This window comes from Mastomys coucha, unplaced genomic scaffold (genome assembly GCF_008632895.1).
Source record: "Mastomys coucha isolate ucsf_1 unplaced genomic scaffold, UCSF_Mcou_1 pScaffold22, whole genome shotgun sequence".
NCBI classification, from domain to species: domain Eukaryota; kingdom Metazoa; phylum Chordata; class Mammalia; order Rodentia; family Muridae; genus Mastomys; species Mastomys coucha.
The window spans coordinates 65,069,429-65,095,382 of record NW_022196905.1 but is presented as its reverse complement, the minus strand read 5'-3'; the positions used below and the strand labels follow the sequence as shown (position 1 = coordinate 65,095,382).

Below are 25,954 nucleotides of genomic sequence, written 5' to 3'. Positions count from 1 at the left end.
AGACCATCTTAATACACACACCATTTCTTAAATGAATGTAATCTGTTCTCTGTGGACTGAGAATAAAGTCACTCACTCAAGTCAAATAATTTTGACCATAACAGGAAGTCTGTATTCAAAAATCGTGCCTACAACTCATTCCTTGGTGCAGTAGAACTGTCAACTCTCAGCTTAGCTATGATGGAGGTACAATCCTTTGGTGATGTGAGGGTCATTGAAGTATAGCCTTATTACAATGAAATCCAATGTCTAAAAATTGTTTCTTATTTTGGGCTTGTACCACAGTAAGAGCCAAGATTTTAAGCTCTACTAAATATACAACAAACAAACAAACAAAAAGATTTTATATATTTATGCTCATATAAGAAAATACTAGTAGTGATATATTATTTTGAAATATACAGTTATATGTTTGGAGTTTTTTAAAATTTTTATTGAGAAAAACATGCATTTTCAATATTGCTGTAGACAAACATCTACATAAGACTGTTAAATTGATTGTTGTTTGATATCAAACAACTTTTATAATACTCATTTTTATTGTTATAATATCTTATAAATTTTAAAGAATATGACAAAAAAGATATTATAAGTATTGAAGGTGGTCTCGGGGAGGAGTTGGGGACAAAAGGGAAACAAGAATGTGATTTAATTCTATTTACTTAAAATGTTTTTAAATGTTAACAAATTCAGATAAATTGAAATCATGTAACTTTTCTCATCATAATACAATAAAACTTAAAAAAAAAAACCTCTTTCATCAAATCTATGTTTATGGCCAATTGTTCAAAATAAAAATACCGAGTTCTTAATGTGCCTGGAAGTGTTGTATATGCTTATCTTCGTTAATTCTATGCCTTTTCCAGACAGTAAACAAACTGAACTGTGGGCAAGGTAAAGAACTTGACAAGGTCACACATCCAAGAATCAGAAAGTTAACTTTCAAAATACTCTGTAATTCCCAACCCATGCTGACGTATGCTAGTGTCTTCAAGGCGGCCCTTGGTGACCAGCATACAGATGTCTGATGCTCCCATAGATGACCTTCCCAACCCCACCTATCTGCTTCAGCTCTGTCTCTGGGAATGACATAAGCCCTAGAACTGGGCAACAAGAAGAAGATGGTTCTAGCCTTGGTGATAAGTACCAGAGAAGTTACATGACAAGCTCTGGACTAAAACATCAAAGCTAGACATGTATAACTGTATAATTGCTTAGAGGAAAATATGCTGCCCCCATTGCCCTGGAGCATGGAGCTGTGTGCGTTCATGCATTTCTCTTTTCCATTAGGTTGGCCGAGACATTTCTTTTCTTCTGTTTCTTTTTGCTTTCTCTTCTTTCTCTACCCCGACCCTTCCTTGTCCCTTTATTCTTCTTTGTCCATTACAAATGTAAGAACTCTGGCAATCCTCATTCTCAATAGTGTCATACGTGACCACTTGGGGCTACTCAGCTTTGCCCATACATAGGTATCTAAGGCTCCTTGCTCACCTCTGTTGGCATCCTCACAATGCTCATATAATAACATTCTACATTCTGGCCTAAACACCACAGTGGGAAACCAAAGAACTAAATGGACCATCAGAGCTCTTTCTGCAGCACAGCACAAAGGCACATTGCCTGGACCTGGAGATCATAGATCCAACTGCAACACTCACTATCTCAGAACCAAGAGTAGGTTCCTAAAGCCAGCATCTTATGCTTGTCTTGCACCACCTACAAAGTAGAGGCAGCCCCTCTCTTGAGGGATAGTTGGGGGATTAAATTACATTAACACTTAGAACTGTGTCTTCCGTCATGTAAATTTCCTGTTACAACCATGTTGGCCATTGTTAATCTTTAGAAAGATGAATCAGAAACAAGAGTATTTAGACAGCTATCCTAGGTGATAGGCTATCCTGCCTACTATCCATAATCCTTCAGGGGAGAGATGATAGGAGAGCAGCAGATGCAGAGACAGGAGAGGAGCCAGTGTTGAGTGGCTAGGACCTAGAGATCAGTGGACTGGAGATAGGAGCCTGTCAAGTGCCATCTAGGCTAGGCAAAGGCTAGCAGGTGGCCTTCCTGGAGGTGGCCGACCATTTTTGCATGGTCTGTGATGGAGAGCTCTGAGAGGCAAGGCCCCAAAGAGACTTCATCTCAGGATTGCTTCTTGCAGCTGATATGCCTTTCCTGTCACCATTAAGTTAATAGAATAATCCCTGGGCATTAACTTACCCTACTGAGCAGATTTCCTGAAGATCAACATAGAGATGAACTTTTATGAATTAATGCTGTTTAGATGAATTAAAGATTTTATAGAATTCCTGATTTGATCTTAGGAAGAATGTTTTAAGAGATGGCTTTAGTTGTTCTGCTAGAAAGATGTAATAAAGTTAGAATCAAGAATAGAATGTGCCCACTCCTCATAACAGTAAGTAAAGCCTATATAATAAATACAATGAGGTTTCAAAATTACACTAAAAAGAGATATAGGCTTGGAACAAATTTGTGTTCAAGTAAAAGCATTCAGGTCCAAGGATGAAGCCACAGTTGTGCACTATGACAAGACAAGGCCATGAGAAACTGTTGCTTTTAACTTATAATGAGCTTATAGAATTAAACATTGCTTTGAAGTTAATATCACCATCCTCTGTAACTCCCATTTCATGTAACATTTTATCTCTGAGGCAATTTTCTAAAGACCTTTCATCTACAAAAAGGCCAGAGGAAAAAAATAAAGATGATGGTTTGGCTTGGAGGGGGCAAGGGAGACTCTGCGCCATCTATCTATCCATCCACCCACCCACCTATACATCCTATCAACCTACACATCCACCTACCAACTCATCCATCCATCCATCCATCCATCCATCCATCAAAATGTAGCAGTGTAGCCATTTTCCACATCACCTGGTTGTGTATGTGTCTTTGTGAGTAACATTTTTCCTTTCCTTTTCCTCTCTGGTTCAAAAGAAGTTAACCAGCCCGGCCAGTGAGAATTTCTAGCTGCCTGGCCAGAGAAGGTAGTACTAGCAAGAAATCCTTTACCTCATCTCCGACTGCTATACAGAATGAATTAATTACCACAGACCAGCAGTGTTTAGCTTTAGGATAGCAAAAAGTTTAAGAAAGATAAATATTACCATAATTCCAGGCGGACTTCCAGACCTGGGAACCCTATAGATGCAGGGAAGGTCCCCAGCAGGAGCCACTCTGATCACTTCCATCTTGTGTGGCACCAGACTCTGAAGAATTTGACTCGGGAACCAGAATGAGCTGGTTTCACATCCTGGCTCTACCGTCCATTAACTCTGCAAGTTTGGGGGAAATTACTGACTACACTTGAGGAGTGGATCCTCATTTTGGAGTGGGAAAAGCACTGGATTCTGTCTCAAAAGGTGTCTGTGTGAAGATAAACGAGGCAGAAAATGGTTTCCTAGGATGCCTAACAGGTTGAGCAGCGGGGGTTAACAAAGGTCAGCTGGCCTTAACAAGGTTGCAAACTCTGAATGTCTTATAAGTATGTAAGAACTTTTAAAGATTTATGCTGATACCACAAGCCACTGACTTAACATCTGCCATGTGCACAAGAGGAAGAGGTTCTCAACCCAAGGGTCACAGCCTCTTTAGAGGTCACAGTCCTGATAGCCCATATACCAGATATTTACATTGTAATTCATTAACAGCAACAAAACTACAGTTATGAAGTAGCAACAAAATAATGTTATAGTGGGGGGTTAACTACAACATAAAGAATTGTATTAAAGGGATACAGGAGCTAGGAAGGTTGAGACATACTGGTCTAGAACACTGAAAACAACCAGGCATGTTAAATACTGCTAACTATCTTATACTATTCAGACCTGCCTGGCTGATCAGAAACATGCTGGCTTTCACCATCTGATATGGCTGACATGGTTCTGCTTAAACCCTTACCTCTGATCGCTGACCGCTCCGGTAAAGTTCAGGCAGCTGCAGGAGGGTCTCTGCCGAAACATCTTTCTCCAAAACCCCATAAATGATGGGGGGGACAGATGTGAAGAGGAGGTTGAAGAAGATCAGAACCCAATAGTCAGTCATAGATGTTCCTGAAAACCCACAAAAGAACTGGTACCAGAAAAGGAGATTCACATAGGCCTGGGGACACAAAGAAAGACGTTCAGATCTTAGAGTCTTCCATATGCACTCTGAACAGGTATCCTACATGCTTCACTGCTGAATCCCATGCCTTCAGTCTTCTGCGGCTTTGTTCACAACCACAGATGGAAGAATACAGCTTGTTATGTTTTGTTTTTAATTTTGTTTTGTTTCTAATGGATATCTTATTAAATTATACACATATACACACCAGTCTGTATGTGGTGCTGGCAAAATTCTAAATGATTTACAAAGAATTCATTTAGTCTTCCTAACAACTTAGGAGTTACTGTTGCTCCCATTTTATAGGTGATGAATTAGAATATTCCTGATTCCTCGGAATATATATATGCAAATCTCCACTACAATGGTGATAGGAGCAGAGGTCAGATGCTAAACTTAAAAGGTCATCATGGTACAGTCTGTGGGGATGGGATTAGCATTTCTATAAAATGCACCTCTGGTGGCTTTCCTCTACCTAGAGAGGATGTAGCCAGAAAGGCCAATTACCAAAGCCTAAGCACACCAACTCTCTGATTTCAGACTTCTGGCTCCTAGACTGCAGGAGACTTCCATTGTTATTATTGTGGTACTTGGCCATTGCATGCCAAATATTCTAAGTCACTAAGATGCAAAGAGAATAAGACATTTGCACAAAGCTACTCAGTCACTTATTTGTCATGTAAGTGGCAGAGTTGCAGATATTTTCACTCTAGATGAAGAGAACAAAGGTGAATGCCTGGCTCAGAGAAGACAGGCCACACATGTATTTTTTTTTTTTCTCTACTGTCCTGCCCAGTTATTTCTTAGTAGTTATGAGGAATGGCACCAACAAAATGGGCAACAGTTATCTTGAGACTGAGAGTCCCAAAGCATGGGATTCTTGTGCTAATATTGGATGGTCTCTTTGAAAAAAGGTATGGGGGAGTGGCTTCCCTAGAGGTTCGCCTTTCCCCCAGCATCATATGTTAAATGAGGCCAGCACAGCAAAAACTCCGTTTTTAAAGACCAAGAGTAAATGTAGTCTGAAGACCATTATGTAGTTACATAGTCCACCTTGAAGAATCAAATGGGTCAACATGAATGTGTAAAAATGAAAACTGAAGTCCAGTATGCTGCTATATGTCTGTAATTCTAGTGCTCAGGATGCTGAAGCAGGGGCATTACTGCAAGTCTGAGGTGTGCATGGACTACATAGTGAATTCCAGGCCGTCTAGGGCTCGACACTGCCTGAAAAAAAATAATTAAAGAAACAGAAGGAAAGAAGAGAAGGAGGAAGGAACAGAGGTTTGTGTAATTTAAATGGAACACTAAAGATGAGACACCAGGATTTCCAAGCAAATTCTGATTATTCCAAGCAATAATAATACCATGGTCACAAAATATCTACCAAGCTTAAGTAGACTATTATGAGCTGGGTAGACAATCCTTGCAATTGGGTTTTCCTCTCTTGCCCTCTTTGATATATTACAGGAGCCATTACTTTGGAGCAGTAGACTTAGTTATCTATTTACTCATTTATTTACTCATTTGCCTCCCCCAAGGGCCACAGAAGCAAACCTTTTCATTTTCTCCTGACAGCTTGGAATGTTTTGTAATCCTGCTTGTCACTATCTTTTTATAGAAGGTCAAAAATTGGATTTTAAATGAACCCGTCAGGCCTTAATGGAATGTAAATTCACGGGGAGCAGAGCGTGCCAGCAGATGGACAGGCCTAGCAATTTGTTGTCAATAGTTCAAACATACACCTTCCCAGATTATCTCTGAAGATATTTGGAACAGCTTCCAGCTGCCTTCCAGATACTAATGAACACATCGAGTTAGCATCATAGTATTCCTCCGCATCCCGGAGGCAACCAGCCATAGAAGGTTGGATTAGAGAGGCGGATGGCAAATTCTCAGCAGCTACATACCACATTCTTGTAGAAAAAATAGAGAATCATGTTGGAGAGCCGTGTGTAACACCAGTGCCCATGCACCAGGAGAAGCTTGCAGAGATGGCTGAACCGAGAAATGGCAAAGTCACTGGCCATCACAGCCTGCAGAGGTGACAGGGAGGGAAAAGAACACACTAGAATACACAGCCTAGCAGGTGCGGCCCGGCCAGCAGCAAACCCACACAGCCTGGCAGGTGCGGCCTGACCAGCAGCCAACCCAAATCAGTTAACTTACCTTCCAAGCAGATCCAGAGAGAGAGACTACACATACACGTACGGACATACATACATGCATAACACACACATACACACACACACACAGTCTCATCTTCCTCATCCTCATTCTCTCACGTCTCCTTTCCTTTCCCTTCCCCTATCCCAGTTCTCTACATTTTTCATGTCATGTATTAAAATGATAGTAGATTTTTTTTTCCAGTGAGAATTTAACAAAGCCATCATATGTCTACAAAGCGAAACCTTGTAATGTCCATGAGCTTTTAAAAAAGAGAACTCATGAACATAGCAGAGACTAGCTGGAACCACATAATAGTCACAAGTGACCAATGGTGGACTGGCTAAAGGTCCAGCCTCCTTCACTCCCCACACCATAGCTTCATTGTCCCACTACAGTTTTATCATGGAGAAGGTTTTCCTCCATAGGCAGATTATGATCATGGCATTAGGGTGTGTACTCACCTGCATGCCTTCTTGACCTGAGACACCGATCCCAATGTCAGCCACTTGTATCATGCTAACATCATTGGCACCGTCACCTTCACAAAACAGAAGAAAACATGAGACACCTGAGAGGAGTAAATATTCAAACTGGAACTATAGTGGCTATTCAAGGGAACAAGTTGGCCCTATGAGCTTTATCCCATGTTCCAGAGTTACTTGGTATCTAGTTAAGCAGAATTAAATGTAGCATCTCACTGCCATCAGGAAAAATTCCAAGTTCAATACTGTCTTCAAATCCTTCATGTTGTGTATCTTAAGAGTCTATTGCTGTGATCGAACACCATAACGAAAAGAGCCACTTGAGGAGGAAAGGGCTTATTTCATCTCATGAATCATAAGTTATGACCTAGGGAAGTTGTCAGGAACTCAAGGCTGGAACCTGGGAGGCAGAAACTGATGCAGAAGTCATGGAGGAGTGCTGCTGACTGGCATCCTATTCCTAGCTTGCTTGGCCTGCTTTCCTATACACACTAGGACTACTTATCCAGGGCATCAGTACCCACATGGGCTGGGCCATCCCAAACCAATTACCAACTAAGATAATGTCCCTACAGACTTGCCTACAGGCATGTGGACCCTGTGGTGGTTTGAATATGCTTGACGTAGGGAGTGGCACTACTGGGAGATATGGCTGCCATGCCCACTCATCTACACCAGTAAAGTCTGCAATATCAGGGGTAAAAGCCTGATCAAGGACAAGAGGTGGTATGACTTCAAAGGGAGTTTGTGCCTCCTGGGTATTCAGTCAGTTGTTGGCATCTCCTAACTCAGATGTGTTCCAGATTAGTCTTTCCAATCGTCAACATGCCTTCTTATTCAGGCATAAAGGTACCCCAAGAAATGATTCGTAAATGGCTTAAAAAAGGGCGTTGTTCCCTGGCCAGCACAACATTCCAATATATCCTAATTTATTTCCAAGCTGTCCTTAGCTTGGAATTTCTCACAAGGAAGCTGCCTTATCAGATAGGATGTCCTCAGAGTTAGCAACAAAGGTCAGGAACCATTGCTTACTATTAACATAGAATTCTCAGGGTAGTCCCACAGAAGACAGAACTGTTTTACATACCAGAGAGTAATTGAAGGGCTTCCCTCACTTAAAGGCATTTTCAGGAACTGCTAGATTGGAACTTCCTGGTGCTTGCCTCTAGCAGACCCAGAAAATTAACATGGGAATACCAAAATAGCCCCAGCGGAGAGGGCACCACTGCTGTTCTACTTCACACCTGGATACCTGATCTTACCAACCTTGATGTAACCATCACTTGCCTATGTGATACTGACCTTGATGTGACTGTCACCTGCTTATGCGACTTTTGTCATTCATCCTGTTTTCTGTTTACTATATAAGCCTGGTTTTCATATTGTACAAGGACTTACTAGAACTCAGATGGACTAGGACTTAGACTTAGATTCATTCATTCAGATTCAAGCTTGGAGCCTCATGCAGTCCGCAGCTGTGCCACCCCCCCTCAGAGCGCTTGGGCCCGGGGGGTGAGGGTGTGTGCAGCGCCTGTCCAGAAAAGGTGGCTGCTTTAGACCCAGTGTGTTTCAGGTGGCCTCAGATGCACCTCAACTGCTGAGCTGCCAGATTTCTTTTTCTCTTTTGCAATGACTGTAAAAGCCTCATGCCATTTTTGAGAAATTCATTCAGATCCTGTACTTCTATATGTCATCTCTGTCATCATTTCTTCACCTACATCTTGTCAACCTGACTAGGACCCCATTTCTCCTGCGGGTTAAGGGAGGCCTAGACTGGCTAGTCCGCTGCATGTGGCCTTATTGGAGGAAGTGTGTCACTGTGGCAGTGGGCTTTTAGACCCTCTTCGTAGCCACATGGGAGCCAGTCTTGTCATGTTTGCCTTTGGATAGAAATGTAGAACTCTCAGCTCCTCTTGCATCATGCCTGTCTGAATCCTGCCATGCTCCCACCTATATGATAATAAACTGAACCTCTGAATCTGTAAGCCAGTCCCAATTAAATGTTGTCCTTTATAAGAATTGCCTTGGTCTTATATCTTGGTATCTGTTTACAGCAGTAAAACCCTAAGACAAGTTGGTACTTGTTACTGGGGTATTGCTGTGATAAGCCTGACCATATTTTTGTTTAGAAGAATGTGGATTTGGGGACTTCAGATTTCCAATGTGGTGGCATGCTTTAAGTGGTGCTTAATGGGCCATCCTAGTAAGAATATGGAAGAAAATGGTGCTGAGCTTGAATTGAATTGTGGGGGCCTGGCTCAAAAGTTTTCAAAGGAGGAGAATGTTAGTATGTAGCCTAGAGACTGTTCCTGTCATATTTTGGTGAAGAACATGGCTGCTTTTTGCCCTTGTCTGAGAAGTCTGCCTGGGGCTAAAGTGAAAAGATTCAGATTAATTAACTGACAAAGGAAGTCTCAAAAAAAAAAAGCCCAATTTAGACTTTATCCTGTGGTACAGTCTTATGAAGAGTATTTTGATCAAGCATTGCAAGCTTGAAAAGTTGAAACAGCTGCTACTGCTCAGAGAACTGAATTTAAAATGGCAAATCTTTTCCCTATTTTTTCAATAGTGTTTGTTAACTGGTATTTCCCACATTTACATTCAGTTCTGCATTCACTTGTGCTAGCTATATACACTATAAGAAAGGTATCAGTTATAGATACTGTTTTATAGCTGTTGCCTGGGGGATAAGGGGAACCCTGGTAAGGAAATGTCACTCAAATATATGCATTGAAAGGGTAAATGTTGCCGGGTGGTGGTGGCGCATGCCTTTAATCCCAGCACTTGGGAGGCAGAGGTGGGCAGATTTCTGAGTTCGAGGCCAGCCTGGTCTACAAAGTAAGCTCCAGGACAGTCAGGGCTATACAGAGAAACCCTGTCTCGAAAAACCAAAAAAAAAAAAAAGAAAGGGTAAATGTTTTGTACAACTAAATTTAACTTTCCTGAAGGTAGAATGCCTGAGGTTTTCAGTTCCACGGTTCAATATCTAACTCTAGGTAACTATGTTGATTTGGGGGTCTAAGATAGAACCAACAGGATATTATCATACTGTTCTCTGTGATCCATCCCTAACATCAGGTTCACAGAGGAGATCAGAGGGGCAGGAGGGGAGTAAAGTAGTACATACAGAAGTGAGGGGAGGAAAGAAAGTACAGCTCGAAAAGAAAATACAGAATTATAAGGAGATAGATAGACAGACAGACAGACAGATAGATAGATGGAAAGACAGATTCTGTATATTATATACAGAAGGAAGAACAGGTAAAGGATCAGCCCCTGGGGGTATACAATGGAGAACACAGGGCAGGGTCCCCATCCTCCTATCTCCACTTACCAATGGCCAGGGTCATCACATGGAGATGGTTTCGAACCAATTTCACCACCTCACTTTTTTGAAGGGGAGTGGCTCGGCAGCAGATCACAGCTTGGCACCATGCAGTCAGTTCAAGGAACTGCCTTTGCAGACTGTCCTGCAGGGCAAACTCCAGGGTCTTCCCAGTGATAACAAGTCCTGCCCGTCCTGGACACTCAGGAGGCTGAGGAAAGTTCTTTCTTGGTGATGCCAGCTCCGGGGACACTTCAGCTTTCTTCTTAAGTTCTTCCAAAATTGCACTCATCAGCATCCCACAGGCATCCTTGAACAAAGAGGTAGAGATCGTTAACCTTGGGGCGCCACTGGAGAGCTGGCTCAATTTTTCATTCTCCTTCTTTAGCAATTGCTGGATCACTCTGCCTTGCGTAGTGAACCATAGGCCACTGTCAAAGAGTCCACTTCACATCTTTTCAATTTTGCAGCTCTCTCATGGGCTTCTGTGAACTTGAGGCCAGGTAAGAAGGAAGCACCGCAGACACAATTTTTACCGCTAAAATGTCCACATGGGATGCAAAATTCCACTGTATCAGCTGCATCTCTTCCCCAGAAGTGGATGTTGAGAGCCCTCGGGTCTCATGCCACCAACTACTAGCTGTCTGGCTTTATGCAGATGTATCACCTCCCTCATCTGCAAAAGGCACGCATTGCCTCCATCCTCTACTAGGACCAACTGAGATATACAGATGTTTTAGGCAGTCACTAATGTTTGCATCTTCTTTTTACTTGACACATTAATCCTCTCAGAAGCATTTGCTGAGGAAGTGTATGAGAAAACACTCTGGGCTTGGGACACCTGTCCTCACGGAGCTTATGCTCTGGTCAGGATGGTCTTAGTGGTATTCATCACATCAGCTTTGTATGCATTGGCACTCCACCTGACACGGGAAATGCTATAAAGGCAGTTATGCCTTCTAATCTGTTTGGGTTTGGTTCTTGCTGTTTTCGAGACTGTGCTTCTGGCCTAATATATGCTAAGCTTGTACTCTGAATGAGTTACACCCTCAGTTCCCTAACTCACTTTTCAATCCTTATAGTGAATAAAGAAAAAAAAAAAAGGCACTTCCTGACCAGAGACAGCTCATCAGCCAGTGCAGAGCATTTCCTGCTCTTGCAGAGAGCATCAGAGTTCAGTTTCCAGCACTCACTAGAGCAGTGGTTCCTAACCTGTGAGTCATGACCCTGTGGGGAGATCTAAGGACCCTTCACAGGGGTGGCTTAACACCGTCAGAAGACAGACATTTTATATTACAATTCATTAAAGGGGCAACATGACAGTGTTTGCAAGCTTGAGGACCTGAGTTCAATGCCCAGGAGCCCTGGGAAAAGGCTGAGCATGGTGGTCCTGCTGGTAAACCCAGCAACGGCGAGGCAGACACAGACGGAAACAGGCAGACCCTTGGAGCTTACTGGCAGACCAATGTAGTCCAATCAGCAAGTTCCAAAGCCATGGGAGACCCTGATTCAAAAGAACAACCAAACAAAAAGACAAACAGAGAAACAAACAAAAAAATATATAGTTCCTGAGGACCAACACTAGAAATTGACCTCTGGTCTTTACATGTACATGTGCACTCATGTATACACACACACACACATACAGACACACACAGACAGACACATACACACATTGCACACACATACATACACACATAAATATACACACACATACATTTACACACACACAGATTTCTTTAATATTTTTAAAGGGAAACTGGTGCAGACAGCCTTACAAAGCTTAGCAGCATGCCAGTTAGAACCCCAGCTGACCGACCAACTTACAGCTATGTTCATCATTTCCTAGAAACAAAAAAACTCTGCTTGACTCTCGGCAGCACTGCTTTTTTTTGAACTAAAACAAATGGTTGTCTGTGTGTGGTGCTGTTCCAGGAGGCACAAGACACTTGGTGGCTATGGTTGACCTTTGATAACTACAAACCAGTAGCATCCATCCTACCCCAAGTGACCCAACTAAAATACCGCCAGGTCTTACCAAGGGTCCCTTTCGAAGCAAAGCTCCCTTTGGTTGCACACAGTGATTGACACATCTGACCTGAGCAATGCTCTGCCCTGCTTCTCGGGATGACACAGGTCACCATGTCTGTCCTCACAGACACAGGATGCACTTCCCCTGACAAATGCACGGAGTCCCAGGCCCACGAAGCATGCAATGCTATGCTTGGTTTCCCATGAATGCAGACTTGGAGCCATCTGGAAGGATGCCTGACTCGTCAATAGGCTTCCTCTGAGGGGATGATTTTACTATTTTATTTTTTCTAAAAGGTTTCCACGTGGTTTGAATGTTTAATAATGAGCATGTGATACAATCTCAGGTTAAAAGTTTTGACTGTCTAAAAAGCTCTAAGCACTAATAATTAATTACCTTTTATTTTTTTCATTTTTGTTTGTTTATGCATTTGGCGTGTGTATGTCTGTCGGCATACCCATTCCTCGGTGTGCATGTGGTCAAGTTGGTTCCAGGAACCCAGGTCCCATGCTTGACAGCTTTTCAGCAACACTAATTACTTTTCTGTAATTTTTTTTATTTTATGCTTATCAAATCTCTCAATAGACACCAAGACATTGAGGATTCTTTAAGTGCTGCTGGTGTTGGTGACCATCTATCTGCAAGAGGAAGTCCCCAACTGTGCAGAGCCCTTCACTAAACTAAGGCTGACTGAAGACATTTCCTTATTTTTGCTCATAACCACCTTAGGGCATGGGTGTTACCGTCTGTGACAGGCCAGGAAGAAGAGGCCACATGCGGCAAGTAACTCCCAAGGACAGATACTTGGTCAGGAGTGGTAAATATCTCACGTGACGCCCAAGCCACATCCACTGGAGTCACTGCAGTGATCCTGCACCTTGATGGCACTGGATGGGAGATGGTGGTTAGGAGGATAGCTATATCAGAGCACCCAGTCAGTGTTGAATAAAAACAACCCTCTCTCCTCAAAACACATCACAGAGATGAGTGTCAATCGGGGCTTAGCCGTAAAACAGCTAGCCAAAGGTGACAGCCTGTGACATTGGCTCAGAACCTGATCCTACAAGTGGCTGCAGAAGACATCACAAAGTCAGGACACTGTGACAGAATCATGTTACTCCCTGACTTTCATAACAGGATGCACACATCTGGGAGCATGACACATCCCCAGAGCCTTCTACCCATGTAACTTATTCAAATGTCCACCCTGGCACTTAACAGTGGGGGGGAGGATGGTGGTCCAAAATCTTTTCAAGTCATTCTGCTTTCACAACTCCATCCCCTTTATTTCTGCAAATGTTGGACGCTCTCGAGAGCACTATCTAAATGTACCACTAGAGGGCAGGGTTGTGCTGAGAGCCTAATTTTAAAATTTATCATTTAAAAATATCTACTTACTGACAGAAATTACTACTTCCCTTCAACTTAAAAGGGAAGTGGGTCCCAGTCTCAAGATTTCACATGCATTCTCATTTTTATCTGTTTTGACAAATCCCTGGTCATACAGTGTGTGTGCGCTGGGGGGGAGGGGGGAAGGGTGGGAGGGGGAGGGTGTGCAAAATAAAAAAGGAAATTTCTTTTAATGCTTGTATTCGTCCATGATGCCTCTGAATCAGGCTTTTAGAAAAACTACATCATCCTTCCAAGTGCGAGCAAGGTCCCTCAGCAGCGTAACTTCAGGAAGCTACTGACGACTGACTTTTCTTTCTCCTTACATCCATCCATGTCCTAAGGCCCTACGGGCTTGGAGTTTGAAAGAATATTCGGCTCAGGCTCATCATGCATACTTTACTCTGCGTATTGAGGCTGAAGAGCTTGTCATCTGGCTCCAGGAGTTTGCATGCATAAGCTATGTTGACAGCTGTCTCCTGCTTGTCCCCTGTCAGCATCCAAATCTTGATGCCAGCTTGGTGAAGGGCTTCTATAGACTCAGGGACCCCCTCCTGCAGACGATCTTCAATGCCAGTAGCACCTGAAAAGCAATTGAAATGAAAAAAAAATCAAGGTTTCCTAGAAGCCAGAGCCAGTGAGAACTCACTTGGCCATTAAATGAACCTTCTCCATGGGCCACTCAGTCCTGACCTATGTAAACTGCGGGCCAGACGTAAAATATAAAGAACCATGGAGATTATCAAATACACATTGTTCTCTTCGCTACTATTCTTATCAGCAAACTCAAAAGCTGATTCACTTATTCAAGTCCATAATCTTGTGCTGAATTTTACCGTTCTATGAAACTTCCAGGGTTATGGGTAGGCTCTTAAAGAACGCTTGGCCATAAGAAACAGTGTCCACTAAGGACACTGTCTTTCATAGTGTCAGTCCATAACATCCTTTTCTGGAACAACTGGATGCAGCCAGATGTGCTTTAGAACCCAAATTTCCCCACCGGTAATGTGGTAATACATTTCTATTTTGTAATACCTGTTAGTCACACATATTTATACTTCCATAGAAAAACTTGCAGATTTTCATGCTAATTTGGGTATTAATACTAAAAACAGCGTTGCCTCAAATTAGGTTTGACTTTGCTGCCAAATGAGTTTTGGCACTAAGCCCACGGAGCCAGCCTTCTTTCCTTTGGAAATGCAGGTGAAGCAGCATGCATGTAAGCTGCTTACACTGTCAGAAGGAAACAATTAGTATTTAAAAGGGAGCAAGACTATTGTACTTGACAGATAGTAAATGAGAGCATCTTTCCCCTGAAGAGAGGAACGGAACTCAGAGGCAGCTCTCTTGGTGCGTTAGTGATGCTTCTATCAGAATCCACATCTCCATGCTCCAAGGCATTTCTTCTGAACTCGACAGCTCCTCAAAACTCCTCAGGAGGCTTTCAGGAACTCCAGTGTCAAGGTCAAGCACTAGACCAACAGCCCTGGAATGCCTGGGGACATGGTTCTGGCATCAGGACAGTTTAAAGTTCTTTGAGTGATTCCAAATGCAGATCAACCAGACACCAGAGGTGTTGGTTTTATTTGTGCAGTTTGGGTTGGAATCAGGAAAGAGGAGAAGAAAAATAAGACTCTGTCTGATCACTTGCAGGTGCAGAATAAAGGACATGGATCCTATACTTGGGGACACCCGAGTTTCTTACTTTTCAGTGGATGTCTAATCCTTTGAGCATGAACAAGACACTGCATGACTCTGTGATCTATTTCTTCTAAATAAGATGAATGTTTGTAGTTAAGAGCACCGACAGCTCTTCCAAAGGTCCTGAGTTCAATTCCCAGCAACCACATGGTGGCTCACGATCATCTGTAATAGGATTTGGTTCCCTCTTCTGGTGTGTCTGAAGACAGCTACAATGTACCCATATAAATAAAATAAATACATCTTTAAGAAAATGCATGTTTGTTATAAAGATTTAAGAAGATAATACATATATAAGACTTTGCCCCATTCTTTGCAAGACAGTTGCAAAATCCTTCTCTTGGACTAGGGTGTATATTTGACTTTGTATTAAGTGTTGGGTGTTTCAGTTTTATCTTCCTAAGAATGCCCACTCTGTTCCCACCACAAAGGAAGTCTAGTTCACTGAAGTGGAACTAGGGTCTGAATGCACTTGAACGTAGGGTGAGATCAGAATGGACAGGATAGGGAGAATACATATGCTTAACAGAGCAACATGGCTAGCTGGGCAGTTATGGCACTTGCCTTGAATCCCAGCACTCAGAGGCAGAGGCAGGTGGATCTCTGTAAGTTCGAGGCCAGCCTGGTCTACATAGCTAGTTCCAGAATAGTCAAGGCTACAGAGAAACCCTGGGGACAGAAGAATGGATTTAGAGACAAACTCTCTGCTCTGGCAATGCAGCACAATTTACCTACCAAGTAACGTGAGTTTGTTCTCTAGTCTCATGGCAGATTCAACTAGCAATTCTTCCCTGTTGTCAATGCTGGTTTCAGCTAGAAAGTGATCCCTCAGCCACTCTGCATATTCCGTGTCACTCATGACCTAAGAGAGGAAGAAAAGAGGCTAGGAGCTGGCCATCTAACCTTGCAATACCCTACCAGGACTGACTGTGGGCAAAATTCCATGTAGCAGCTTTGTTTCTAATTTCACCCTTGTATCTGACCCATATTCCTTCACCTTAACTGACACAGGATCCCCAAACTCTGATCACATGTATGTGACCCTGCTGATGGAGAGACATTCCAGCTTAGTGTCTCTGGGAAGTTCTAAGCATTATTTTTGGTGAACGTGGGCTACCTATTAAACCAGTCCAGACGGTGGAACAGGCCTCCTATTGCTGAGTAGCTCTGGCCACAGCCAACAGCAGTTCAGGTGTCTTCTGAAGATTAGCTGCTGAGGTTAAGCTTCAGAAGAGGTATCAAGAAAGGTGCCAGATAGAAAACACAGGAAGGCCGTCGTTCTAACAAAACCTAAACACAACTCCTGGGGAAGGAGCCAATGTCATCCTATCTTTAATTGCCATAACAGATGGATCTGTATTTCAGGTCTTAAAACCAGGGTCGAGTAGAGGAAGCAAGGCAATTTTTCTCTTATAAACTCATTTTTGTTTGCATGGTAATTTGATTTATGAAAATATAACATCTATTGGAATACATTCAAGTGAAAATCCAGAGTTGGTTCGACCTCAAATCCTATAACTGTATCATAGAGACATTTGATCTTTCCTGGTTGACTGTGTCTCTTGGAAGTCCACAACAGAGCCAGCCCCACTTTGCCTTCCACCATAATTTATAATATAATGTGGGTAAGTCAGGGAGAGGGGTTGGCATTAACAGCCCCCAAGTGCTTCTGGGGCTCTGCTTATTTCTTGCTACTTAACTTTTTATTTAAAAGGACATATCATGCAACATGGATATGGAGACTGTTTCTCCATAAAGAATAATCAAAACTGGGATAAAAAAAATCTGGCAAGTTTACATGGACTGAAGGATTAATTTATGGGCACATTATAAAACAGGCCAAACAAAACTACCAAGATTTCATACGATTTCACGTTTTGTTTTTTTTTTTTTTTCAAATCTCATTTAATGCTGACAAACAGGGAGGATGTGATCTATAGGTTGTGGGGTGAAGGGGGATAATAAGATGCAGGGGTTTTTACTTGTAGAGAAACAACTGTTTACATTCAAGGCCACTCAGTCATGTGCAGAATGGAGAGGCTACAAAAAGGGGCCGTAGTCGGGGGAACCTTCCTGGTACCTGAGTTTGTTTGGGTTGAGATCTGGTACACAACTCAGTTTCAGTAATAATGGGTAACCAGGAGGAGCAGTATAACCACGGTGCTCCCGGCAGTCTCACCTTCTTTGCTACACACAGAGTGCGTAGCCCTCGTTTGGCATACTCGTCCAGGTGCCTCTGCGTCTTCTCCCTTATTATCATCTGTTGTTCTTCCAGATTTGTTCCATCTGAAACCAGGGATAGAAAATCATTATTCCTGCCAGCCTGTCCAATTAGACTTTTTCCCCCTCTAAAAATGACAGTTTGATCTATAAGAAACAAAAGGCATTTTAGCTTTGAGTCTCAGATGTGAATCTAGGAAAAGAATACAGATGCATAATTCTTCTCTTGGATTCTTTCCTCCCGTGCAGACGCTGCAGTGAAGGGCCGTGCTCTCTAGCCGCTCTAGGGCACTGCTCTCTAGGTAGGCATGGGTACTTCCTGAATTTCACACAGATTGACATTAAGCCTCTCGGGAACTCATAAAAAGGTATTGTGATGCCCATTTCCTCGAAGACCAAATAGGTAACTCTGAAGAAGCCCAGCTAGCTATGGATTTCAGATGTAACCAAGGTCTCAGCCAGCCCTGAGCCTCTCTGCTTTCCCAGCAACCCCCACCCCCTGCCCCGAAGCATTTTTCCTTTTTGAGTGTGGGAGTGGCTCATACTCCCCAGCCAATCTGACCATCACCATGGCAACTGTGCAAACCTACCTGAGGAAGCCATGGACAGCAGCTCCATGATCACAGAATCAGCGCCTTTTGTATACACCACGACTTGTTTGGAAAGAGGATGCCGGACCACCACCGACATTCTTTTCCTTACTGAGTCAAAGGGCAGGATATGTAGGAGTTGAAATGTTAATGAGCCCAAAGCAGCAAAGTCCACCATGACCTGCTCTGGGGTCCGAGACTGTAAAGTGCAATGGTAAGCTCTGGCGGCATACACCAAGGCTGCTTCATCTGGACTCTCCGCCTCATAACACAGGTTGGAAGCCAAGGGCGGTGGTCCATTTAGGGCTTCAGCTGAGCCAACGCCGAGCCCTACGTCACTGTTTTGTGCCTCCATTTCTGTACAGCAAGCTGAGTTACTGGCCTGGGGGATTTCATCCATTTGGGAAGACTCGTCCTCCATAGGAGGTGACAGTTTGGTTCGACTAAAGAAAGAGATTCTGCTCACAAAGGCACAGGGGGTCGCAGAGGTTGAATCCTTACCACTGGCAAGGGATGGTGAACTTGACCTCCGGACAGACAATTTCTGGAAGATGTTTTTAATCTCTTCCAAGGACTTGATGGGCATTCCACCCAGTGAGGAGAGCCCAATCTAGGAAAGACAGGGGAACAAGTTCTCAATAATAGGTCCAAAATGAGGTCATTAAAATTCTCAAAGTGTTACCACCGTCTTAACTGCCAATCTGCTTTCTCCCCTAAAAATTCGATAGCAAACGGGAAGACAAATAAAAGCCACCAGGGAAAACAATGTCACACATGGTGACATTGTGCATTTCTGTAACTATCTGAGTACAAAATGCTAATATTGGATTTCATCATAGAATTGTTTCTAAAGCTGGGTGTGGTGGTGCATGCCTTAATCCCAGCACCTGGGAGGGAAAATGGGTTGATATCTGAGTTCAAAGCTAACCTCGTCTACAGAGTGAGTTCCAGGGCAATGAGAACTATATAGAGAAACCCTGTTTCAAAAAAGAAAATAAAACAAAAAGAAGAAAGGGAAGAAAGAAAGAAAGTAAGAAAGAGTTAATTTTACATACATACAATAACAATTATAAGCAAATTGAATCAGGCATAGTAGTGCTTGCATATAATCTCAGCTCTTGAAGGACAGGAGTAGAAGGACCCCCAAATTCAAAGCCAGGCTGGGTTACATAATGAGACCCTGTCTCAAAGAATCAATTATGAAATAATTAATCACCATTAACATAAAATTCAAGTTAATTAAATATTCAATATTAAAACAAAAACATCTTCTTGAAATATATTTTAAAAATAAGCTTAGCTGGGTGGTGGTGGCGGCGCATGCCTTTAATCCCAGCACTTGGGAGGCAGAGGCAGGCAGATTTCTGAGTTCAAGGCCAACCTGGTCTACAGAGTGAGTTCCAGGACAGCCAGGGCTATACAGAGAAACCCTGTTTCGAAAAACCAAAAAAAAAAAGAAGAAAAATAATAAGTTTATGGAGCATGGATAGATTATTTAAAAAGTTCAGTGCTTTACAGGAACAGTTCAGAAACAGTAAAAAAATAAAATAAAATAAAGATAAGACCACACATCCCAAGACCACTGGAGGGAAGTGACTAAAAAGCTAACAAATACATTTTTTTCTTTTCCCTTTTTAGAGAGGTTACCTTAACAGTTATAACAAAACAGGCCAGTGCATTCAAGCCAGTTAAGAGAAACTTACCCGAGTCATCACGTGATTTTAACTATTTATTAGTATACAATTCGTTCTTATTTGTACCTTGTCTTCTTTTACACTTTTAATATCAGGGGTTAAACTTAAAACTTCATGCCTATCACGAAAGATCATCCAATGGATTCTAAAATTTACTCATTCAAAAGCATGGGGAAATTTTTAAACATTTTCTTCAGTAACTGACACTATGATTTTTTTTGAAGGGCTGGTCAATCGTTGACATTAATCAGAGACTCAGACATAAAGCAAAGCGCGCACCTTGTCACGGTGAAGTCTTTGTATCATTCGCTTCGCTCTTTTTCTCTCATTACCCTAAGAATCTGGGAGAAGCAGGGGCCCTTTACACCTATAAAGAGTTTATTCTAAGCAGTAAAGCATTACATCCTCTAGAAATAAATCAGCAATACTTTGTAGAGAGAAAATGCCAAAAGTTACCAACTTGGAAAATGGGTGTGAAATATTGAGTAGTACATTTTCTTCAAAACCTCATTTATTTTCTAATTACATAATCACTTTTTTTAAAGAGCTTCTCGGGCAACGCTGTGTTAAATACAGGCTCCGATCAGGTGCAGCTTAATTGAAAGTGAATTACTTTTATGTTAAAGTTCCTACCTCTGAAGTTGCCAAAAGAAAATGATCAGTTGGAAAATTAACATTTAATTGGATTTTGCTGTAAATTGAATTTTAAGTGGATGTGTGGGAGACACAAGATACACCAGGACACTAGCATACCATGATAGATCACCAGAGGTTTTTCTTCTTAACTGGAAATAAATTTCCCAAGAGCTCTTAGTCACAACTACACGAAAAAACTTCTGAATCCTGGCACGTCATACTCATATTGGGTTACAGATAGATTGAAGTAAAAGAAAACCTAGCTGGCACATGAAGAAAGTTTGTCATCCTCATGGCGATTATAGGTCTCAGAAGCCTTGTGGGCAGCTCCAACTTAATGCGGCAATGAAGGTGCAGTGAAAGTCAGAGTAAGCCCAGAGTCCTACTCCATAGGCTCGACTCCCACCCTCAGCCCCATTCTCACACACGGGTTTTGCAACCCTGGTGAAACCCTTCCAAGGAATCTTTACAATGTGGGAGAACATTTTTGGTTATGAGCCTAGCCTTTAACAGCTGAGCCACCTCTCCAGCCCCAGCAACTGATGGAAACAGATGCAGAGACCCAACTGATGGAAAGAGATTCAGAGATCCACAAGCAAATATTAGGCTGAACTGGGGGAATCCTGCAGAAAGAAGGACTGTGGTAACCAGAGAGGTCAAGGACACCACAAGAAAACCTACAGTTGAACCTGGACCCATAGTGGCTCATAGACACTGAACTGCCAATCACAGAGCACATATGAGATGGACCTAGGCCCTCTGAAACAGATGTGCATCTTGGTCTTCATGTGGGACTCCTGACAATAGAAGCAGGGGCTCTCTCAGACTTCGTTGCCTGCCTTTAGGGCACTTTCTCTTTAGTGGGCAGCCTCTTCTAGGCTCAATAGAAGATGTGCCTACTTGTTTTTTTTTTTTTTTTTTTTTTTGGTTTCTCTGTGTAGTCCTGGCTGTCCTGGAACTCACTCTGTAGACCACGCTGGTCTCGAACTCAGAACTCAGAAATCTGCCTGCCTCTTCCTCCCAAGTGCTGGAATTAAAGGCGTGCGCCACCACTGCCCAGCTGTTGTACCTACTCTTAATGAGACTTGATGTGCTAAAGATAGTTGATATCTATGGGAGACCTCCCCTCTTCTGAGGAAAAAGGGAGAAGGAGTGGATAGGAATTGGTAGTGGGAGAGACTGGAGGAGACTGGGGAGGGGAAACTGCAGTCAGGATGTAAATTATTAATTATTCAATATAGTCCTAACTAATTAATCATTTTAAAATGCAGAAGGCCAACGCAGGAGTGCCTAGCTCTCGGGGGTCTGAGAATACTAAACAGATTAGAACCAACAATTGTGGCAAGCGCAGAGCCAAGAACAAATCCTGAGGAAATAGTATACACCTGCTATTCCTGCTGCTTTATTATTTAATATCATCACATAACCCAACAGAGATACCTGGTAAATCCCATATTGTCCTCAGCTGGGAAAACCCTTGTTTAAATTTACCTTTTGGCGAGGTTGGTTCGGAGCAGAAACCACTACCGTGTTGCAAATTGCCAGTGCGATAAAGAAGTCCATGATGTACAGAGTCTCCAGTGGTGAACTCTGTGCGGTACCATCCAGTCCAGTGAAGAGCTGAGGGGTAATCTGGCTAAATTTGTCTAAAAGTCTGGTATCTGGTACCACGTCTGTTTCCTGAGAAGACAATATAAGAAAGTATTGCTATTAACATCTATAACTTCTACAACAGGAATTTAAATGAAGCATGAGATGGGAAACTAAATTTTCATTTTTTTCTACATTTATTTCCACGTGTGTGAATGTGTGCACATATGTGCGTGTATATACTCATGCATATTCTAAAGCACACATGGAGATCAGAACGTTGGTTTTCTCTTTCTACCACGTGGGCTCCAGAGACTGAATCTAGGCTGTCAGGCTTGGCAGCAAGTGCTGTAACCCAAGGAGCCCAATAAATTTAATTTGTGAAGTTTAATGCATATGATATCTTGAGAACAATAAAATGAAGCCCCATATTATATGTCATAAATAGAAAATATTTTGACTGTTCAGTTAAATAGGAGATAGAAATACCACCTTCTATGAAAATCTAGTTGAAAGGATTCTCACTTTGACATACATAATGCTAGGCATGTATTTTATTGTGCTTAGAATTCTACCATGGCTGTATTTTACTCAAAAACTGATGAACACCAGTTATTTCAAAAGTGAAATTTAATTCATATCAAGAGTGTTGAACAAAATATTTTTTAAACAACTTTCTATAGGAAAAAAAAATATCATAAGCGGGCTATGAGACTATTCGACATTCCACAAGCAGGGTATTCACAGCAACTTTCTCATCAGCAAATATGTTTGGCAACTCTCCCTTCTCTTCCTGGTAAAGATGTTCTCTAAGAAGTCCTGTCACCAGAGTCGGATGCGGTGCAGGAACTCCAGGTCATCTGTCAGGGTGCATCTCAGACTCATTTGAGAGTACTGCTGTTAACAAACACGTCGTCATAGAAACCTCGTTTGTCACACTGTGTCGTTTAGTCTGCTTTAGAGAAGACAGCTTAGAATCACAGCCCTAAGGAAGCACCACTCTGCTACAGGGAGTCTTGGATGCTGATAAGCAAAGCACACTGACCTCCGAGAGGCCAGGAGAGGCACCTGACAGAAGAACGTGCAACAGGGTCATGTGATACCGCACTCACACGACCACGTCAGGGATAATGTTCGTTCTCGGCGGGACTGGATTTAGAATTACCTAAGGAAATGGGTGTGTCTGTGAGGGGATGTCCAGGAAGGTTTAATTAAAGAGGAAAGACCAATTATAAATGTGGGTGGCACCTCCCATTAGACCTGTTCCTAGACCGAGTAAAGGAGGAGGACCAGCCAAGTATCAGCTCTGCCTCCTGACTGGGTACCATGTGACCCGCTGCCTCAGGCTTCCTTCCGGACCCTCCTGGCCATGAGGGCCTGTATCCTCTCAAACTCTAAGTTGCTCTTGTCAGGAATTTTATTTCAAAAGCAAGAAGAAGAATGGGGTACCATGGCTAGTGTTTCTGCTCTGGCATTTGGTGAGAGCGATCACGGATTTAACAAGAGAAGCGCAACGCTGGCAAGTACACGTTCTACACTCTAGTCTCAGCTCAACCAGGGTAGAGGGGTTCCTTTGTCTGCATGCCTTTCTTCTTTCTTTCCTTTCAAGTGACACACACTCTCCTTTCAGATAACCAGGGTCATGACAGGTTTAACATTCACATGCTATGAGCCATCACAACGTATTCTTAAATTCAGCAAGCAGAGGACTATAAGTCTGAAATCCTGCTCTGTGAGCGCAACAATAGAAGCAATACTAAAGCTAGGGAAAGTCCGGCATGTGTATTCAGTCATGAAAGAGATGCTACCGTAAGCAGGACTCTGCAGATGAGACCTGTCAAAATAAAGCTGGGTCTTTCTAGATACTTGGCACTGCAGAAGACAGACTGAGATGGCCATAAAAAGAAGAGCCCACAGGAAGATGTAAGGAGGCATCCACATCAAAACGAAGCTCCAGAGACAGAGTACTCCACAGAATTTTGACAAAATAACTTAATCCCTCATGACTAAGAGAGCCCTTGAGCTGAGGAGAGGATGCAAAATGGTCATGTACAATTTTGATCTAAGTGTCTATATCCATAATTATTTCCCCAACACCAGAGCCATCTTTGCCGTGCTTGGTCTATAAGAGAACATTTGTTCCCTAGCAGCACTAGACAACCTTTGTCTGCTTACATGAAACCTCGCCTGCTTATCTGAAATAGCTGTGTTTAAATAGTGTCCTCTGCAGAGGTTAGACGTCTCTTTAAGGCAAGGACCACATTCTACCGATCTTTAAATCCCTAACCCAATACTTGGCACATAAGGAACTCAAATGTATTGCACACTACTATCAATCACTTGCTGGCCTTATTTTCTATACAGAAAGGGTAGAGAAACAAAGAAGACAGAGTCACTCCCCTTGGAAAATAAACACGTGCTCCCACTGGATCTCAACCAGGCATCTGGTCGAGACTCAGAGAATGTTTCCAGTCCTAACGAGATCCCAGAATCCACAGCACCACACAGACAGTGCCAGTGGTTCTCAACCTTCCTAACATAACTCTGTGAGCTTGTAATACGGTTCAGGTTGTGGTGACCCCCAACCATAAAATTATTTTCACTGCTACTTCGTAACTATAATTTTGCTAGTATTATGAATCATAATGCAAATATCTGACATGTAGGATATCTGATACTCGACCCCTGTGAAGGGGCATTCCATGGCTCCCTAAACAGGTCACAACCTCTGGCTGTGAACCACTGTTCTACCCTGCCTGCAAAGCCTTGCCGGTTTCAAGATGGGCGTCACAGCTTTGTTAGCAACTTTGTGAAGACTCCGGATACATTCAAAGTTTACGTTCAACATCAGGATTCAAACGTCCTAATGGACAGAAGGAATCCTACTTCAGACTTCTTGTTTTCCTCCTGTTATTTGTCTCCCCTATTTAGATCCAAGGTAAATGGAAAATCTGGCTAGACTCCCTTTACTCTCCCCACTGTTTGCTGAAGCTTTTGGATGGCTCCAACGCGATTTAAATATTAGGTTTTAAAATTGAGAGTATCAGGAACCCACGCAATTGTATCTACAAACCTCTAAACATCCATGGTTTAATAATGGAAAAAGATACTCTACTGGGCTGACAGAGATGACCAGTTGTAAGGCTGCCTCGTGTCCTCTCTATCCCTCTCCTACTAAGGTTTTACTTCATTCCCTGCTGATACTGCAGCTCCAAGAATTTGCTGCTCTACTCATGTTACTTTGGTTTTTATGAAACAAAAGCCTTGTCTTGGTCTTCTCTAAATCCTAAATGCCACACACCTGAAGGAAAAGTACAAAGGCCACACACTGATGACTTTTCCAGTGTGCGAACTCATTGTTCCAGCGGTTCTAATGATTTGCTGGGCCCTTCGTGGCGGCCTGCTTCCTTCCCTCCTATGGGTCACATGTCACAGCCTTCATCAAGGCACTTGGTGTCCGCACAGGTCCTCTTACCCAAGCCTCACAGATGGGCTTCTAGAACCAGGTTCAGAAGACATTTGACAGTGACTTCTCAGGTCACGGATTATGTAGCTTTCTTAAAATATTAATCTCAGCAGGGCGGTGGTGACACACACCTTTAATCCCAGCAGTTGGGAGGCAGAGGCAGGCGGATTTCTGAGTTCAAGGCCAGCCTGGTCTATAGAGTGAGTTCCAGGACAGCCAGGGCAATACAGAGAAACCCTGTCTCGAAAAACAAAACAAACAAAACAACAACAACAACAACAACAACAACAACAAATAAGCTCAGCTTGTTAGACTTAAGACTCAAGAGCGAGAGTCACATTTCATGGGATGACCATTTTATCCTATTTATAATAGTGTGGCTTTGCAAGACACAGAACAAAAACAATCCCGAAACAAACATTCAGTGTCCATGTACACATGGCACTGAAGTAGAGGGCAAGTGGAAACAAACAAACTGTATGGAAAGACTGGGTCTGATGATCAAACTCAATCAACAACCTTCCAAAATACTGTTGAA

General features: G+C 42.7%; 1 protein-coding gene across 2 annotated transcripts in view; it reads right to left on the bottom strand.

The window, feature by feature from the left end:
* Positions 1 to 25,954, bottom strand: part of Atp10d (ATPase phospholipid transporting 10D (putative)) — a 90,607-nt gene that overhangs the window by 12,448 nt on the left and 52,205 nt on the right. For both annotated transcript variants that reach the window (XM_031342599.1, XM_031342600.1), the window contains exons 11-19: positions 21,852 to 22,040; positions 18,031 to 18,640; positions 17,400 to 17,506; positions 15,956 to 16,082; positions 13,918 to 14,102; positions 10,108 to 10,408; positions 6,753 to 6,829; positions 6,033 to 6,158; positions 3,919 to 4,119 (exon numbers count right to left, since the gene is read on the bottom strand). In XM_031342599.1, coding sequence (XP_031198459.1) covers positions 3,919 to 4,119; positions 6,033 to 6,158; positions 6,753 to 6,829; positions 10,108 to 10,408; positions 13,918 to 14,102; positions 15,956 to 16,082; positions 17,400 to 17,506; positions 18,031 to 18,640; positions 21,852 to 22,040 — 1,923 coding nt within the window. The remainder of the gene's footprint in view (positions 1 to 3,918; positions 4,120 to 6,032; positions 6,159 to 6,752; positions 6,830 to 10,107; positions 10,409 to 13,917; positions 14,103 to 15,955; positions 16,083 to 17,399; positions 17,507 to 18,030; positions 18,641 to 21,851; positions 22,041 to 25,954) is intronic.